This window comes from Lepidochelys kempii, chromosome 16, assembly GCF_965140265.1.
Source record: "Lepidochelys kempii isolate rLepKem1 chromosome 16, rLepKem1.hap2, whole genome shotgun sequence".
NCBI lineage: Eukaryota > Metazoa > Chordata > Testudines > Cheloniidae > Lepidochelys > Lepidochelys kempii.
The window spans coordinates 18,632,558-18,648,679 of NC_133271.1; the positions used below are offsets into that span (position 1 = coordinate 18,632,558).

Consider the following 16,122-nt stretch of genomic DNA (forward strand, 5'->3'; position numbering starts at 1 on the left):
GCTCACTTGCTTCAGGGTCACTGTTTGACATGCACACCTGTCTGGCAGGAGCAACAAGACTCTTCTGACAGATCTTCTCCACCCTCGCTTTTACAATGGTTTGGCTAAACCATCTGGGTCTCCATAAATAATCATCCAAGCAGTGACCAAGCTTCATGGTTCCGGGAGATGGCAGGTGGATTTCTTTTCCATCATCACGGAAGGCTGAGTATGAGATGCCCTTTTGCCCCAGCATAGTGGGACGTGGGGATGAGGCCTTGCCAGCAGCCTCTCTAAAGAATGTATATGTCTCATTGGGGCCAGTGCAAGTTCAGAATGTATCGTTCATTTTTAAAAAGGGGGAAGGTTTACACTTGGAAGACTTTCAGACATTCTTACATGCTTCACATAATACAGTATGACATTTAATCCTTGCATCCAGGTGTGGAGTTGTGACTAGAACCTTTGTCCTTCAGCTCCCCCTGCCCAAAACAGGGTTTTACCACTCGATCTAGAGAGAAAATGTTTTAAGGGGTAGTAGCTGAAAGTGTTTTGTAGGCTCTAAAATGCCCATTAGGGTGATATAAACACATGCACTTGTACTACCTTACAGCTGCAGCTGAACTCTCTCTGCGCTGCTTTTCCAGCCCCCCGCAGCTTAACCAGGGGCCCAAGCAGAGATGAAATCTCCCTGCTCCCTTGTTCTAGTGCTGGGGGCCAGGGGCAGGGGTGCGCTGCCTGATTTGCAGTGGAGCAAGGCTCAGCTGTGCTCAGGAAGGAAGTCTCTCGCGTCACTGTGTGACCGGGAGGTGGCTGTAGCCTGGACTGTTTCCTCTAGGCGCTGTACAAACCAACGGTCCCTGCCCCGCAGAGCGGACGGCTCCCCTGACCCCTTTGGCCACGCCCCTTCCCTGTCAAAGCTCCCACCCCCGGGCATTAGGCCCCGCCCCCCCCACCTCAAACCTCTATCTAGGCTTCTTTCTCCCCGCGCCAGAGGCGCGACCATAGAGCGCTGCGGCGAGAGCGGCTCTTTGGGCTTGATGGCCGCCGGAAGCGGAAACGCCCGCTCAGGTCCCTGCGCAGCGCGGGGGCGGGGAGGAGGCGCCGAGCGGTTGGCGCCCGCGCTGGGCCGGAGCCATGGGGGACGATATGGACGTGGTCCCCGAGCGGGAGATGAAGGTGCGGGAGGGCTGGCGGCTTTGGGGGCCCGGTGCGGGGCATTGGGGCTGCGGGAGGACGCCTGGTGGGCCCTGGGGCGGGAGGGGCTCGACCCCTGCGTTGGGCCCCAAGGGGGTTGTAGGAGGGAGTTGCTGGGGTGGGGGGGAGAGGGGAGCCTGTGTTCCGGGGTGCGGAGCTACGCGGGGGGAGGGAGCTGGGGTGGGGGGGTTGTTAGGGTGGACGGGGGCGGGGGGGCTGTGTTCCGGGGGCGGGGAGCTGGGGTGGGGGGTTGTTAGGGTGGACGGGGGGGCTGTGTTCTAGGGGCGGGGAGCTGGGGTGGGGGGGTTGTTAGGGTGGGCGGGGAGCTGGGGTGGGGGGTTGTTAGGGTGGGCGGGGGCGGGGGGGCTGTGTTCCGGGGGCGGGGAGCTGGGGTGGGGGGTTGTTAGGGTGGACGGGGGGGGCTGTGTTCTTGGGGTGGGGGGGTTGTTAGGGTGGGCGGGGAGCTGGGGTGGGGGGTTGTTAGGGTGGGCGGGGGGGGCTGTGTTCTAGGGGCGGGGAGCTGGGGTGGGGGGGTTGTTAGGGTGGGCGGGGAGCTGGGGTAGGGGGTTGTTAGGGTGGACGGGGGGGGCTGTGTTCTTGGGGTGGGGGGGTTGTTAGGGTGGGCGGGGAGCTGGGGTGGGGGGGTTGTTAGGGTGGACGGGGGGGCTGTGTTCTTGGGGTGGGGGTTGTTAGGGTGGGCGGGGAGCTGGGGTGGGGGGGTTGTTAGGGTGGACGGGGGGGGGGCTGTGTTCTGGGGGTGGGGGGCTGGGGTGGGGTGGTGGCAGCCTGTCGCCCAGCAGCTGTCCGCTCTTCCAGTGTTCAGACGTATCCTCTTCATCGGCCCCAGTCATCCTCCTCTCCCCTATATAGGGGGAGCCCTGGAACTGGGACCCCAGGTTGTCGGGGTCCATGTTACTCACTGGACCAAGGCGAGCGCCACGCATGGGGCGGCCTGGGCGGCTGGTTCTCTTTCCAGGCAGGAGCTAAGCCAGCTTCTCTCATAGAGCTTGGTAGCAAGGCTGGTTATTTAGTTGACACATTGCTGCATGTGGCAGGATGCAGTTGCTTCCTCAGTTTTCCATGCCCAGCGGTATCGAGTTAGACACCTGTATCTATATTTAAGCACTTTACTAAGTGCCTAAGGGAAGGGGACACCTAAATAAGTGGCCTGATTTTTTTTGCAGGGGTGTGGGGCACCCACAAGTGCCTTTTACATCAGCAGGTGCTGGGGCAGTAGTTCTCAGACTTTTATACCGGTGACCCCTTTCACACAGCAAGCCTTTGAGTGCAATCCCTCCAATATAAAGTAAAAATACTTTTTAATATATTTAACACCATTGTAAATGCTGGATGCGAAGTGGGGTTTGGGGTGGAAGCTGACAACTTGTGACCCCCCCATGTAATAACCTTGCGACCTCCTGAGGGGTCCCAACCCCCAGTTTGGAGAGCCCCTGTGCTAGGGTGACCAGATAGCAAGTGTGAAAAATTAGAACGGGGTGAAAATAGGTGGCTATATAAGACAAAGCCCTGAATAGTGGGACTGTTCCTATAAAATCAGGACATCTGGTCACCCTAGTGAGTGGTCAGTATCCTTCCTCTCCCAGTCAGGCAGTTAGTTTAGGTGCCTAAAGTTAGGCACCACCATTACATTTTAAAACATTGGTTTGTGTGTTTTTGTGTCAACCTATTTGAGAGTGAGACTGGAATCCTAAACAGAACCTATGTTTTCTGCATAGTCGTAATGTTACCATTAAGTTCTCTGTCCAATCAGTCAGCACTTATATGTAGCTTTTAAATGTTATGGTTTGTAATCACCTTTTTTCCTATTTTTCTGTTTCGTGTGATGCAGAAGCCCAATGCAAACAATGGGTGTGTGTGATTACATGCAAACTACTGCCAAATGCATGAAGTAAACATTCAAGGGGGAGAGGGGAGAAGGACGGGGGATTTTTTGCCTACTGTTTTGGGTATAGTTATCTTAAGTGTTACTACAATAGCAGGTAAAAATATGTTCAGACACGTATACCACTCTTAAGTTGAGTGTCCCCTAACTGTCACTCTGACTCTACTAGCCATGATGCACAGGTTTTTTTCAAATTGAAGATTTGTGCTACCTTCTAGGAAAGTCTTCATGTTCTCCAAATGCTGCCAATTAGTGCCAAGTATATTAAGGATTATCAAACTTTGGAAAAAAAAATATGCCTGTCAGGAATTAAAATGGTGACTTCCTAATTTCTTTTGTAAACAGTGAAAAGAAGTGGTCCATTTTAGGACACCTGATAGAAAAATACTTTTAAAAAGATGCTTGAAAATAACTTGGCGCTCAAGCTGCAAAGTAGATAAAGTGAAGAAGAAATGATTTAATAGACCTCTCTGAGAGAGATTTCAATATCCTGTTGAAAAGGCACTTGTTACTGTTTGTGGTTAAAGTGTTTCATGAGATTAATAACAGCCTTTCCTATTCTGCATTACTTATCTCACTAATACCAAATGTGCTGAGTGAAGTCCCTGGCCCATCTGTTTATAGATAATTCATGGAACTATCACTCTCTGTATATTTTAAGAAATCTGGAAGTGATTGTAACAAATGATTTTACCTTGGGTCAGTTTTAGGGTCAATATTTTTGTCGTTGTGGTCTGTAAACTGTTCAAAATCATTTTCAGGAGCTCGTGGTTTGGCAACCATGTGGGAAGTAACAATTGAGAGGCTGTATGTATAGTAGTGGGAAAGTGTAAAGTGCTTTTTAATGAGTTCAGTTTCTCCAGGTGTAAATGAAACTCAGTTTTCTGTCCCCTTCCCTGCCCCACATATATACAACTAAAATTGCTTTTTAACTCTATTATTTTATGACAGGATTTTCAGTTCAGAGCGTTGAAGAAAGTCCGAATATTTGATGCTCCTGACGAACTCCCTAAAGAACGTTCCAGTCTCCTTGCCATCTCGAACAAATATGGGCTAGTCTTTGCTGGTGGAGCAACTGGCCTGCAGATCTTTCACACTAAAAACCTTCTCATTCAGAATCAAGCAGGAGAAGATCGCAATAAAATTGGTAAGCTATTTTTAAATTATTGCTGTACAGTGAAGAGAGCTGCATTTGGAAGGTCTATGACATAGTTGATTAGTCTACTCGTGCCACATTCCATTTGATACAGGCCTGGCTGTGGCAATCCATGAATTTGTGACTACCAGGCTTCACTATTTGAATTTGTTATATTTAGGAACGAGGCAACATATGCTGATGCAACTCCAGCTGATACAAGATGCAGCAGTTGTCCGCTTTGCAATATAAATTGCTGGGAACGTGTTATCAGGATACCGTACTCTCCGCACGGGCTCCCCAGTGAATAAATTCCTGTTCAGTTTTTCCCTCCTGATATTCAAAGTCCTCCATGGGATTGACTTTAGCTTCTGGAGAGAATGGTGTTTTGTGCACAACCATGATCTCCTGTGACAGCTGCAGTCAATCAGGACAATAGTGAACCTGTGAACTCAGGGAGGCTTGTGAGAGCAGGAGATAGAATTTTCACAGGAGCTCAACCTAGATTGTGGAACTCTCTCCAGTAAAAGAGGTGAGTCATCACAAAACTACCACTTTCAGACCTCAGTGCAAAAGTAATTTCTTCAATTTAATTTTCCCTCAGTAACTTCTTCATAAATTACCTAACACACCCTCTTGCTCATGTAAACAAACCTATAAATTCATCAAGCTGTTTTTCCTTAGGGGTGGTTGTTAGTATCTGAATGTCTCCCAAGTAATTAAAAGTACAATCGTGGTGTGTGCCATATAAGTTCGTTCTTTCACCTGAGAAGCGTTACCAGACTCCTAGCTCTGACAGTTGATATTCACAGGAATTTAGGAGTTGCCTGGCTATATCAAATCAAATCATCCATCTGATCCAGTATCTGGTCTCTGATAAAGGTCAGGACTAGATGCTGTAAGGAATATTGTCTTCCTCTCATTTCTGTGATTCTGATGCCATATCTTAGCCTCAAAAGTAATGAGACCTGCTGGGATATTATCCATCAAATTTAAAAAAAATTGTCATGAGTTCGATTTGATCTGTGCTATCTGACCCTTCCAGTAATTTGTGTATTAAAATTTACAACCAAGTAGATGTAAGTCTCAGCCTCTTCAGTTTTAGGGCAATCCACATGCCAAGATCCAGAACAAGGAAATTCCTCAAAAACCTGTAATGAGAAATGTCCCTCTTCAAGATAGTTAAGCATCCAAAAAATTATTCAGACTTGACTTATGGAAAGTGGAGTACATGTCTTTACGCATCTTTTAGAATTAGTCTGCAGTGTTTAGCTTTACATGAATGCACTTTAGGTTACCAGGTGGCATCTGTATTTACTTTTCTTAATAATTCTGCTTAAAGTGACTCACTTACTTTTGACTGTTTTCTAAGAGTGACCGCTCCATACTTCCCTCTTCCATTTCCTTTTGTTTTTAAGTTGAAAATGTTCAAAGTATATTGGTTCCTATGAAGTTTCCTGTGCATCACCTGGCTCTGAGCTGTGATAACCTCACACTGTCTGTCTGCATGACATCCAGTGAGTTTGGTTCCTTCATTGGCTTTTTTGATGTCCGCATGTTCTCAAATCAGGTAAGGTACATACAAACAGATGTACAAATTTCACCTTGAAAGGGAGCATTTGATGACAGAAAGGGGATATCTCAAAATGTTTTCCTGTGTGTCCACAGTAGAGTATGCTTTGTAGGCAAAGAACTGTGAGGTTTATTCAATAACTTTTCAATTAAAATCTGCTTTAGTTTCCCCATCTGTAAAATGAGGTTATTTGCCTACCTCATAGGGCTGTTGTGAGGATCTCACAACTGATGTTTAAACAGCCCTGTGAATAAGAAAAGTGCCAAATATTAATAGCCCCACCTCTGACTTGGAATGTGGTAATTCAAACTCCTGCTTGTATGCTAGCCCTGTCTGCTGTGCAAAGCAGTGTTTGTGATTGTCTGTCTGTTTGCTATTGCATAGCTGTAACTTCTCTCTGAATAAGGAACACGTTGAAAGAAAAGATGAAATCGTTATCCAGAAAAAATTCTACTGCAGTAGTGTTAGAAAATGACTTATTTTGGCCTTCTTCAATTATTCCACATGACATTTTGTATAGTTTACTGCTTGCTTTGCATCAAGTATCATGGGCTTGCATGTTAGAGTGCTGAAGACTGAACTTTAGTATTGAATGTGAGCCCCCAGTGCAGGGAGCAGTATTTCCACAGCTGCTCTACTGGCTTTTAAAATGCTCTACTGGCATTATCAGGTTGTTTAGGTCCAAATATAGATTTTAAAAAAAACCCCTAAAAACCCCCAATTATTGAATGCCAAAAACAATGACAATATTTGATCTTGTGCAGTGCTGAACATACTTAAACAAATATTAATCCGTTTGCAGTGGCATTTTTATATTCTGGCTAAACAATGTGCTCATACGTTTACACATTCCCCTCATTGTTCGCAACCCAGCCATTGCAACACTACAGAATAGGAAAGGGAAACAGACAAGAAATCAACAGTGAAACTAATTCTCTCCCTCCTCTTCCCCCCCTCCCTCCCAATTAACCTATATGGTGAAAAAATAAACTCAATATTTAAAATTTTTAGTAATCTGGAGAAATTAACATGACACAAGGAAAGAATTTTTAAATAAATACATAACTTTTAACCTAAACATGTCACTTTAACTTGCATTAAATCTTGGTTTGTGTGCTGTAGCAGTCAGTGTTTTTTCCTACATCACAATTGTTACAGTACAGCAAGGCCAAATAGTTATGGATTATGAGTTTGGGAGAACTTGTTTGCACACTGAATTTATGGGCTGAGGCATTCATTTATTTTCTCTTAAAAGGCTAAACAGCAGAAACGTCCATTTGCTTATCATAAACTGGCCAAAGACTCGGGCAGCATGGCAATGGTCTGTGATCTGAAGTGGAACCCTGCTAGCCCCTCCATGGTCGCTGTCTGTCTGTCCGATGGTAGTATCTCTGTCCTGCAGGTCACAGAGTCTGTGAAAGTGTATGCCACTCTTCCATCCTCGGTGGCTGTTACATCAGGTGGGTGACCCAGCTCTGACTTAATGATAATTTGTAAAGATGGAAGATGCTGTAAAGAGTGTGGAAGTGTAGATGTCACTAGAGAGACAAGCGTATTTGCCTTTACAGCAATTTTAAAATCTTCTCCTGGGGAGCAAATGGAGTTAAACTTAAATAGAACTTAATTATATTCCAATAACGGTTTTCTAAATTTTTTTTCATGATCTTCTTTGAGCAGCCCACTTTGAGAATTAGAGCTAAATGTTTCTGACAAAAGATTACATTGTATCAGGCCCTCAATATCGCTTGAGGGAAAGGCGCAGTATTGCAGGTAAAATAGAATTGTTTCCCTGCGTTTTTCAGTTTCATCAGTGCTTGAGGAACTTTGTCTTCTGTGATGTGGCATGCAAGCAAGCAGAATTGGTGTTTTGCAAGCATTCTCCAGACTTCTAGCCCAGATGAGGCCTGGTTCAAACACACATTGCACTGGTTTTACAAAAGGTGTGATTTTTAAATTGATTTAGTTAAATCAGTGCAACTTTGTGGCTACTCTTAAATCACAGGATTTTCACCAGTTTAAACCACTGCAAGTTTGTGTGTAGCCAGACTCTAAGGCAGATATGCAGAAAGTTAAATGTTGCTGAAATTTTAATTAATCTGAGCCATGGAGCCTCTTTGGACTCATCTTTCTGCATTGCCATATAGTAATGAAAGTGGATGGAATCCACAAGAGAGGACAACTTCAGTAGGATCGGCTGTTTGGCTCTAGTTTGAGTGGTATTTAGTTTACTGATGCTGTCACTGGGAAGTCCTGTAAGTGTTCAATTCTTCCACTGCCATTCTATTTTGTGCTGATAAAACCCTCTTGTTTACTTAGTGTGCTGGAGCCCCAAAGGAAAGCAACTGGCTGTAGGGAAACAAAATGGCACTGTGGTCCAGTATCTGCCTGTAAGTTTTTGTGTGCAGTAATTCATTATGTTTCTTTTCACTGACTTCTAATTAGCTTTAATTTTGCCTTTCATCAGCATGTGGCTATTGATATTGGGAGCATAGTGTAGGTAGTACAGTGCCTTTCGTGTGAGACTTTCCAAGCACGTCATAAACATTAAGCATCTCAGTCTGCCTTTGAGAGAGGTATTGGGACATCTGCTGCTGCTGAAATGCAAGGGTCTCTGAGGAGGAATGTGGCAGCTGTTTAAAAAGGACCTGTAGCACCCTAAAAACAACTCTTTGGGATCTGCAAAACTCCTGATGGGGGTTGTTAGTGTTCTTATTTCTGAAAGAGGAATTCTTTTTCTTTCAGAGCCTGCAGGAGAAAAAAGTAATTCCCTGTCCTCCGTTTTATGACCCAGATAATCCTGTTAAAGGTACAGTATTTCTTCTTCTTTTTTTTTTGACTTTTTCTTTCATTAAAATGTCATGTCCATGTCATGTCCTCTTTACGTTGATTCTTGTTGGTGCTAAGGTACTTAAGGATGTGCCAGCATTTCTGCCATAGACACCTTTTTTTTTTTGGGGGGGGGGGTTAATTTGGTAATAAAAACTGCCTCCAGGCCAAAATTTAATATACAAGGTCTTGTTTCAGTTGGACATTCATATGTAGAAATAAAGCATGAACTTTTAAACAGTGAGGATAATTAACCATTGGAACAACTCATAAAAGGTTTTGGTGGATTCGCTGTCACTGAAAATTTTTAGGTCAAGATTGGCTGTTTTGCTAAAAGATATGCTCTAGGTCAAACAGGAATTAGTTCAGGGAAGTCCCATGATCTGTGTTATACAGGAGGTCAGGCTAGATAATCACAATGGTGTCTTCTGGCATCATATTCTATGAATATTCAAGCATTTAAAAAACTCTTAAATGTTTTTTTAAAATGAATACAAGCTGCTTTTTAATGCACATGCAAAAAAATTAAATAATTAAAATGTTAAGATGAATTTGGGCGATGCACCTTAGTGGTGGGGGGGAAAAGTAGCTCCTGTGCATATCTAGGGTTTCTAACATGTGCATTAGGTCAATGTGTGATGACAACTTTTAAGATGGACTGTACTTTCTAAAGGCTGCAATTACATATTGCCATGGAGATTTCCAGACACTTCATGAGAGAACTGACCTTATTTTATTCATAATTTTCCTTATTTCATAATAAAATTCAAACCACCACTACAAAACTACATTCAGAACTTTCTAATACTGATGCAAATGCAGAAAATTTAGAGTTAAAGCTTCAACTCCATCATTAGATATGTTCAGTGTGTGAAGACAATGGTGTGTTCTTGCCCACAGTGTACCAAGGCACAGTAGACTGGCCCAGGTACGTGCTTCAGCTTTTTTTCTGAATTTCCTCACATCAAGTTGGTCTCCTAATGTCACTCAAACACTTCTTGTATGTTGTCTGCTAGATGACATGTAGTTGGTTAGGTAGCGCATTAGAAGTTGTCTTCGTCCTACTGCGGAGGTGTAAACCATCCCTATGAGATTTACAATGTCACAGTGGCATTCGAGTTTGGTTTTAGTTGCACATAGTACACAATATCCAAGGCAGTGCTCCTTTAAGATGTCTCTGGATGATGATTATTCATTTTTCTTCCAGTCCTGGATGTGCTTTGGGTTGGCACCTACGTCTTCACTATAGTTTATGCGGCTGCAGATGGGACCTTGGAAACATCCCCAGAGGTGGTGATGGCCATATTGCCTGTAAGTGCTAGGAAGTCTCCACTTTATTTTTCTCATTTTAAGGATTTTATGCTAATGAACGTGATGGTAGCACTGTTTGTTCTTCTGACCTGCTTATTAGTGTCCTATGTTCTTTGATGCTAACGAGAACAATAAAAATAGAGGTTCCAGTATCAAACTCAATTCTGAAGCTTAATGGTTTAATGGCAAAAACTTGAAGTAGGGTCCAATAGGGAAGAAATCAGTATCCCATTTTCTATTGAGATTAGACTGTGGCAAACCTTTTGAGGTCTCCAAGTTAATAGGACTTAAGTCCTGCGTATCAGGTGCTCTGGAAGGTAACCTTGTGGTTTATTGCAGTGTGGGCTACCGAGAGACTGTTTTTTGTACCCTGCTGCTGTATGCAATACCAAATTGTACCCTCCTAGGACTGTTTGTGTAGAGTGATGCACACATGCAGTCCTGATTGCTCCTGTGCACTTTACACAGTTGGACCCGATTAACTTTGTAATGATCTGAGCATATTTCTAAGAAGTGTAATGTAATTATATTCTCTAGGTATGCCTATTTGTATGAGAAGCTGACTTAACTTGCTTTAATGGAAGCTAAATTGAATGTCAATTTCTGTTCCTCCGGTCTCTGCAGAAAAAGGAAGAGAAACGACCAGAGAAGTTCGTGAATTTTATGGAGCCTTGCTATGGTAGCTGCACCGAGAGACAGCATCATTACTTTCTCAACTATGTTGAGGAGTGGTGAGTGTAGAGACCTATGACCAAGTCTTCAGCTCTTTATACATGGGTCAAAAGAAATTATCAATTTCTCAGTTTTTGGGTGGTAAAAATGTATAATGTGCCATAAATGCACAAAGGTTTTTAAAGTCGTGCTTTCTACTAAGAATGAAACTTATGCTTTAAGTGGTGCATGGCTTTTAGATTTTTCTGTTCACAGGTCTGTGTGAATATGTTATGCCCTGTTTGTTAAACTATTTATTTCTGTTCCATCACAAATGGCTTAGAATAATGATGTTGTATGAGTATCTTATCTCATCACCTCTGACAAAGTAACTGAACCCCTGACTGCTAATGACACCTGTTTGGAATGATGAAGAGTTCCATGTATTTCTCCCCTGTCTTTTACCACTTGAGCATGATAAATTAGTTTCATTCTTGATTCATATAGCATGCCATAAGTATTTGGGATGCTCATTACAATAGTATGGGCTGAGGAACTCTATGTGTGTTGTCATCATATTTGGACTTAACACTGTTTTGGTTCTATACTTGAAGGGATCTAGTCCTGGCAGCGTCAGCAGCTTCCACAGAAGTCAGCATTCTCTCTAGACAAGCGGACCAGGTAACCTTCCTTTCTGCAGCGCTTGACTAAATGTATCTTTTCCAGGAAAGCTATCTGGATATCAAAATCTGAGGGCTAGAGAATGCTCATCTCAGAGTTGACTCATTTGATATACATAGACTCTTAAGATGAAAGGAAATTTTTATTACATCCTTGCCTTGCTTATGAGCCAGAGTGTTTTTAGTAACCAGAAAGTAGACGACTGTACTGAAGCATAGCAGGTAATGAGCAAAGTGCCAAAGGGCTATGTGGCATCAGTGGCTTGGTGCCAGTTTAACATCCTGAATCGCTTTTCACCATGGTGACTTTAGTCTTGCTGAGCTCATTAGTTTAACTTTAAACTTAAAGTGAACTCATTCCAGAAAATGTAAGTACCATATGTAAAAGTCACTCAGGAATTTGTGACGGTTTTTGATATTTGTAGGATTTTTTTTTAATCTGGCAAATTTTGACAGATATAGCCCATCTTGTTGCTATCTATTCTTTCTAAATCTTTGGCTAACATTCCAAAGCCAGGCTATCCAGAGTTCATGTGCAAGGTATTTGTGCTTTTCTGCAGCTTGTTCCCAGCGTGAGAGAGAGTGCTGGAAATCACAGAACAGTAGCAAAAATATTCTTTCTTTCCAGAACAACTGGGAATCGTGGGTTCTAGAAGATTCCAGCAGAGCAGAACTTCCTGTGACAGATAAGAACGATGACACCTTACCAGTAGGTGTTGCCATAGATTACACCAGTAACATGCCAATACCTATCAGTAAGTCTATCTGCTTGTTTTGTTTACTGGGGAATACTGTTAATAATAGCAACTCAGATATCTTCTGGGGAGTGGTAGGGTGATAAGAACGGCCATACTGAGTAAGACCAAAGGTCCATCTTAGCCCAGTATCCTGTCTTCTGACAGTGGCCAATGTCAGATGCCCCAGAGGGAATGAACAGAACAGGTAATCGTTGAGTGTTCCCTCCCCTGTCACCCATTCCCAGCTTCTGGCAGACAGAGGCTGGGGACACCATCCCTGCCCATCCTGTCTAATAGCCATTGATGGACCTAACCTCCATGAATTTATCTAGTTCATTTTTGAACCCTGTTATAGTCTTGGCCTTCACAACATCCTCTGGCAAAGAGTTCCACAAGGTTGACTGTGTGTTGTGTGAAACTTTTGTTTGTTTTAAATCTGCTACCTGTTCATTTCATTTGGTGACCCCTAGTTCTTGTGTTATGGGGAATACATAACACTTCCTTATTTACTTTCTCCACACCAGTCATGATTTTATAGACCTCTGTCATATCCCCCCCCCCCTTAGTCATCTCTTTTTCCAAGCTGAAAAGTCCCAGTCTTATTAATTTCTCCTCATATGGCAGCCGTTCCATACGCCTAATCATTTTTGTTGCCCTTTTCTGAAGCTTTTCCAATTCCAATATATCTTTTTTGACATGGGGCCACCACATCTGCACGCAGTATTCAAGATGTGGGTGTACCATGGATTTATATAGAGGCAATATATTTTCTGTCTTATTGTTTATCCCTTTCTTAATGATTCCCAACATTCTATTTGCTTTTTTGACTGCCGCTGCACATTGAGTGGATGTTTTCAGAGAACTATCCACAATGACTCCAAGATCTCTTTCTTGAGTGGTAACAGCTAATTTAGGCCCCATCGTTCTATATGTATAGTTGGGATTACGTTTTCCAATGTGTGTTACTTTGCATTTATCGGTGTCCTGAGAGGTTACATCTTGACCAGGGCTCTGGTACAGTTCAGCATCTAGTTTGTCTAATTAAGTAAGCTCTTAGTAACCTGGGACTCAGCAATCGTCAATCTATAACTAATGTGCTTTGTTTCCATCACCACCTCAATTGATGGAATTGAGATGATATTGGGTTTGAAACTACCTGTAGTGTTTTACTCCAGTATTGCCTGTAAAAGTGGCGTGCTCTTGTAGCAGAGTTGTTCCTGCAGGGCTCTTTTCTTATATAATTTGCATTGATCTAAAGGAAAAGCAGGCTAATTCCACAACCAGGAAAATGCATGGTTTGTAAATGCCTAGGAATCAGCTCTGCATTAAAGCAAAAGGCCTGACCTGGCTTTGTATCCTACTGTGCTCTAGGTACAGACAGTTACATTGTTGCTATAGCTTCTGCTCTGCCTGAAGGCTCCTCAGCTTCTGTCTCTGACAAGGTGCTTTGAAGATATAATGGCACCACTGTGCTGTATCTTGATGGATTTTGAAAACCTTCCCTCAAAGCACAGAGTGAGACGGAAATGGAGGAGCCGTTGGGCAGAGCAGAAGGTAGGGACAAGCGGCATGTAGAACACAGCAGGATGCCAGTTACCTGAGAAGAGCAGTAGCCTTTATGGTAGCGACAGGCTATGGTTGTTCGCAATTTGTGTTTAATGCAGAATTGGATCTGAAGCATTCTGTGTGTTAATCCAGACACTTTTATTGGATTAAGGAATCTACTGGAGCAGCTTCTTTAAGTCCATAGCTGAATCCTGAGACGAGAGACATCTCTTCAGAGAATGCTACACATTCCATACCCTCCCCACTTAACCCAATCAGCTCCTTTTTGGCTGCGCTTAGTCTTGCTTTGTCCACTCTCTGATACTTCCCAGGAGTCGGGAACTGACCCTAGGGAGGTGCAGGGCCCGGGACAAATTCGCCTGTATGGGCCCCCTATGGGGCAGGGGGAATGCTGGGTCTCCCCCAGGGGCCCTTTTGGGGGTGGAGGAATGGGGCCAGGGGTGTGCTGGTGGTGGCGGTGGGGCCGAGGAGGCTTATCTGGAGCAAGGCCCACCCACAGTGGTCAGGGGTGCCTGTCCGCTGGGTGAGGATGCTGCTCCTGCCCAGCCTGGGCTGGGACCTCCACATTCCCCGGCCTCCGCATTTGAATAATGGTGGGGCCAGGGTGGGCACATGGGGTGGGGGAGCTATGATGGCGAAGTGTGGTGTCCCCTAAAGCACGGGGCCCGGAGAGGTCGCCGCAATTCGCCCTACCCAAGGGACGGCTCTGCAAGGAATACCCAGAATTGTGAGGTACCTCACGACCACCTTCCTATAGCATGAGGAAGCTTTGTCTGTGCCTGCAGGGGGCCAGCTCTCCAGTTCCACCAGCCGCAGACAATACAAACACTCCTCTCTAGGCATACAGGTTAACGATGGACATGCTGCAACCACTGAGCCCTCCAAGTGTCTCCTTGGAGTGTCTCTGGATTCACTGGTTAGTCACACGTTCGCTGCTTCCAAAGAAACAGTGCACTCCAACTTTACAGTTTCACCTCGGATCACCACTCCGCTTAATGCTTACATGTGTTTATACTGAAATCAAGTATAAGTTTATTTAACAATGAATAGAGAGTCAAGAGATAGCAAGTAGAACTATTGGAAGCAAATGGTTACATATAAAAAAAATCATAGTACATGTTCTAGAGAATAAGTAGCTTTGATGTGAGATGGTAAGAAAGTCAAGTGTGAGGGATTTGGGGTGATGGTGGTGGTAATGAAGGCAGATGACTTTGATGGTGTCATTAGCCTGCTGTGTGGTCTTTTGCAGGTGATGAGAAGACCCTCCCTGCAGCTCCAGTTCTAATATTGCTCTCTACGGATGGAGTGCTATGTCCATTTTACATGATCAATCAAAACCCAGGTGTCCGATCGCTCATAGTGACCCCAGACCAACTGTCAATAGAAGGAGAGAGAGCGCCAAAAGCAGCAGGTGGGTGCTGCCATGTGTGGGGAAGAGGCTTTTGCTTTAATTTGTGGCACTTGGAAATACTTAGCTGTTAAGCTTCCTTTCCAGGTAGTTAGAGGGGGACCGCCAGGAGGCTTTTGTGAAGTAAAACAAGCCTGTGCCCCAGCATATAGCATGTAGTAACCAGCTCATGATGGTTTCCATGCTCAAGGTTCCATTCCACCAGCTGTGTAAATGTACATAGGGAACCCAAAGCATTTCTCAAACTGTACACTTATACCCAGTCACTTTTGGGGTACAGGGCTGCAACTATGTGGCAAACCAACTGCCATAACCTGTATCTTTCAAGAAGGCATCTTGGGCACTCTCGTTGTGGTGTTATGTATCATTGGTGTTGCAGTAGCACTTATGATCTCCCAGTCATGGGTCCCATTGTGCTAGATACTGTACAAACACGGAACAAAAAGAGTGCCTGTCCTAAATAACTTTTTGTGTTCTTCCCATATGTTGTTTCTTCATGGGGCCGTGACATGGGTTAGATGCTTTGTTTGTGATCATGAGGGCTTATTGAAACAGGTTTCGGATCAACTGCAACAATAGCATTGGAAAACTGGTGGGAAGTAAATAGTCTAATAGGCATGTTGAGCATATTACAGTGTGTGTAAAATGTAGATTAGGGGGCTCCTTGTGCCATCCTGGGCAGATTAATTCATTCTCTGTTTCACTTCCCTGTATACATGGAGTGATGTTTCAGTGCAAAGCTACCACTTTCTTTTTTAAATCTAAACATTTGTTTTTACCGCTTGGAACAATATGCTTTAGTTTGGCATTATGCCTCTCTTTGCATCCACAGTAGACTTGTGCGCTGGCAGGCTGCTTTATATGGGATGAAACACACCACATCAAAACTGATGGAGAAATGGTGAAGCCTTTTCACGGAAATTCCAGACTGAATTAATTCAGAATGGCTTGGGAAAATGGTAGTATCGAGCAGGTCTTGGGCTTTGTCCATTCAGTATCTCAGCGGCTTGAGTTGGAGACTGAAACCCATTCCTCCCTGTCATTTTGTGGTGATGTCAGTCTCCGTAGTGTGATTGAATTTTACTGTCCACAATGAACAGTATTTGGCTTGCAATACTTCCTTTAATGATAGAATACTAACTTGGTCCAATTGTTT

The 16,122-nt window shown here is 44.1% G+C and overlaps 1 protein-coding gene across 6 annotated transcripts in view; it reads left to right on the plus strand.

The window, feature by feature from the left end:
• The first annotated feature begins 996 nt into the window (after positions 1-996).
• NUP214 (nucleoporin 214) overlaps positions 997-16,122 on the plus strand; it is a 77,513-nt gene continuing 62,387 nt past the window's right edge. For 2 of the 6 annotated variants that reach the window (XM_073314484.1, XM_073314482.1), the window contains exons 1-11: positions 997-1,158; positions 4,031-4,226; positions 5,633-5,784; positions 7,043-7,247; positions 8,104-8,174; positions 8,530-8,593; positions 9,821-9,924; positions 10,549-10,655; positions 11,190-11,256; positions 11,884-12,010; positions 14,808-14,969. In XM_073314484.1, coding sequence (XP_073170585.1) covers positions 1,117-1,158; positions 4,031-4,226; positions 5,633-5,784; positions 7,043-7,247; positions 8,104-8,174; positions 8,530-8,593; positions 9,821-9,924; positions 10,549-10,655; positions 11,190-11,256; positions 11,884-12,010; positions 14,808-14,969 — 1,297 coding nt within the window. In that variant the 5' untranslated portion in view covers positions 997-1,116. Of the gene's footprint in view, positions 1,159-4,030; positions 4,227-5,632; positions 5,785-7,042; positions 7,248-7,573; positions 7,728-8,103; positions 8,175-8,529; positions 8,594-9,820; positions 9,925-10,548; positions 10,656-11,189; positions 11,257-11,883; positions 12,011-14,807; positions 14,970-15,833; positions 15,926-16,122 lie in introns of those variants that run through there. The other 4 variants (XM_073314481.1, XM_073314485.1, XM_073314486.1 and 1 more) reach the window with 4 other exon arrangements.